Source organism: Salvelinus alpinus, chromosome 27 (assembly GCF_045679555.1).
Source record: "Salvelinus alpinus chromosome 27, SLU_Salpinus.1, whole genome shotgun sequence".
Taxonomy (NCBI): domain Eukaryota; kingdom Metazoa; phylum Chordata; class Actinopteri; order Salmoniformes; family Salmonidae; genus Salvelinus; species Salvelinus alpinus.
The window spans coordinates 7,742,368-7,745,435 of NC_092112.1; the positions used below are offsets into that span (position 1 = coordinate 7,742,368).

Below are 3,068 nucleotides of genomic sequence, written 5' to 3' on the forward strand. Positions count from 1 at the left end.
GTTCCCTTCAATAGTACAACATACAGGACACGTTCCACTACGTTCCCTTTAATAGTACAACATACAGGACACGTTCCACTACGTTCCACTACGTTCCCTTCAATAGTACAACATACAGGACACGTTCCAGTACGTTCCACTACGTTCCCTTCAATAGTACAACATACAGGACACGTTCCAGTACGTTCCCTTCAATAGTTTGTTTATACAGTACGTACATTCAGTTCAATAATTCACATTTATTGAATCTCTCTCCAGACGGGCCCTAACGACCTTCGCCACTTTGACACGGAGTTCACAGACGAGCCCGTCTCCTCATCCATTGGCTGTTCCCCTGACTCCTCCCTCATCACTGCCAGCATCAAGGAGGCAGCCGAGGCTTTCCTAGGGTTCAGCTACGCACCCTCCATGGACTCATACCTGTAGGATATCATACCTGTAGGATATCATACCTGTAGAATATCACACCTGTAGGATATCATACCTGTAGGGTATCATACCTGTAGGATATCATACCTGTAGGATATCATACTTGTAGGATATCATACCTGTAGGATATCATACCTGTAGGATATCATACCTGTAGGATATCATACCTGTAGGATATCATACCTGTAGGGTATCATACCTGTAGGGTATCATACCTGTAGGATATCATACCTGTAGAATATCATACCTGTAGGATATCATACCTGTAGGGTATCATACCTGTAGGATATCATACCTGTAGGGTATCATACCTGTAGGGTATCATACCTGTAGGGTATCATACCTGTAGGATATCATACCTGTAGGATATCATACCTGTAGGATATCATACCTGTAGGATGTCATACCTGTAGGATGTCATACCTGTAGGATGTCATACCTGTAGGATATCATACCTGTAGGATATCATACCTGTAGGGTATCATACCTGTAGGGTATCATACCTGTAGGATGTCATACCTGTAGGATATCGTACCTGTGGGCCAGAACCCTAGAGGACATCCTATAGACTCATGATAGACCAGAACCATAGACTCCTATAGACTCCTAGCTATAAACCTCCATGGACTATTACCTATAGGACACATCATAGACATTCCTATGAATTTACTAACTAGGACGGACTCCCCATGTCACGGAGGTACACACCTGTAGTCCCGTCCCCCCGTCCCTCACTCAGACTCACTACGCACAACCTCTTCCCCCTCCATGATGGACTTGTACCCCCCTCAGACCCTCCCCAAATCCTAACCCAGAGTGGAGGTTATTTTACACACGTCTCAGGCAGCTTTACGCACCCCCCCCCCCCTTTCCTTCTCCCTACACCCCTCTCTCTCCATCACACTCGTCCATTCTGACTCATCCTGTCTCCCACTGATGGCTCATGGCTGTGGGAGAATCTCTATGGGTCTGTCCCAAATGACAGCCTGCTCCCTACGTAGTGAACCACTTGTGACATCCTCACACACTGCGCCTCATGGGTTAAATCCATTTGCCACGGTGATGACACACGATTCGTTTGTTTGTTTTTGTCAGTGAGAGTGGCATTGCAGGATTGGTTGTGTGGTGGTCAGTGGGAGGTGCGACGCCATAGAGACAGCACAGGATTGGTTGTCTGGAGGTTGGTGGGAGTGACGGCACAGGATTGGTTGTCTTGTAGTCAGTGGGAGTGTCTGAATGAGGCAGTATCACACTGTTGTTCCCTGATTGGTTGGTCTGTCATGACATGACCTGCTCAGGGATTCCACTCTGGAACGTCTGGACAAGTTCTCTTGTCTCTTCACTCTGGATCACGTCGACTGACACTGGACTTCGAGGATGATTCATTTATTCATTTAATGATGATTGGTTTATTGATTGATTGATTTGTGGTGAGGAAGAAAGTGAAGCTGCTAGTATCTACGGTTCTGTATCTAAGTTCTGTTTTAAAGAACCTGGACCGATACAAAGAGGACATGGGGAGCATCTCAAATGGCACCCTATTCCCTACATAGTGCACTACTTTTGACCAGGGCCCTATGGACCCCTATTCCCTATATAGTGCACTACTTTTGACCAGGGCCCTATGGACCCCTATTCCCTATATAGTGCACTACTTTTGACCAGGGCTCTGTCACTTTGGGATACAGATGTGATGGACAGAATGCTTTGTGGTGTTGAGATCCGCCCGGTCCCCTAGACCCTACTCCCTACCCCTTACTCCCTACCCCCTACGCCCTACCCCCTACGCCATACTCCCTACCCCCTACCCCCTACTCCCTACCCCATATCCCCTACTCCCTACCCCCTACCCCCTACTCCCTATCCCCTACTCCCTACCCCCTAGTCTTCCCGTCTTCTCTTGATGATGTAACAATGCTCCAACGTTGTCTGAACGCAACATTCCGTGTTAATATCGCTGTATGCGACGGTTAAACGCTATATTTAAGTTTGTTTGTATATGTGGAGTCTATTTGTGTACTAGTTTTAATATATATGTAACAGGAAACTAAAAGGTATGCTTAAATAATGTATTTTAACTATTCATGTTAAATGTACTGTACGTTGTTCAGATGTGTTCTTCTATGTCACCATGTTCAGTCTGCAATAAAACAAGTCTGCTGTTGTTACTTCAGGACTGGTGCCATTGGTTTACACTGCAGCTTAGACCAGATATTTATGTGAGAAGTTTTTTTAAGGAGAAGTAGACGTTGATCTGAAGCCGGGAAAAGAAAGGAAATTCACACGAGCACCACAATGCCTACTCCACCAATGCTCCACCAAGGTTTTACAGCACCACAATGCCTACTCCACCCATGCTCTACCAAGGTTTTACAGCACCACAATGCCTATTCCACCCATGCTCCACCAAGGTTTTACAGCACCATAATGCCTATTCCACCCATGCTCTACCAAGGTTTTACAGCACCACAATGCCTACTCCACCCATGCTCTACCAAGGTTTTACAGCACCACAATGCCTATTCCACCCATGCTCTACCAAGGTTGTACAGCACCACAATGCCTACTCCACCCATGCTCTACCAAGGTTTTACAGCACCACGATGCCTATTCCACCCATGCTCTACCAAGGTTTTACC

The 3,068-nt window shown here is 46.3% G+C and overlaps 1 protein-coding gene across 1 annotated transcript in view; it reads left to right on the plus strand.

Moving 5' to 3' along the window:
* The window catches only part of LOC139555929 (serine/threonine-protein kinase Sgk1-like), a 27,609-nt gene extending 25,012 nt beyond the window's left edge, over positions 1 to 2,597 (plus strand). The window contains exon 10 of the mRNA XM_071369324.1: positions 259 to 2,597. Within this exon, the coding sequence (XP_071225425.1) occupies positions 259 to 426 (168 nt within the window). The 3' untranslated portion in view covers positions 427 to 2,597. The remainder of the gene's footprint in view (positions 1 to 258) is intronic.
* The last annotated feature ends 471 nt before the right edge of the window (positions 2,598 to 3,068 follow it).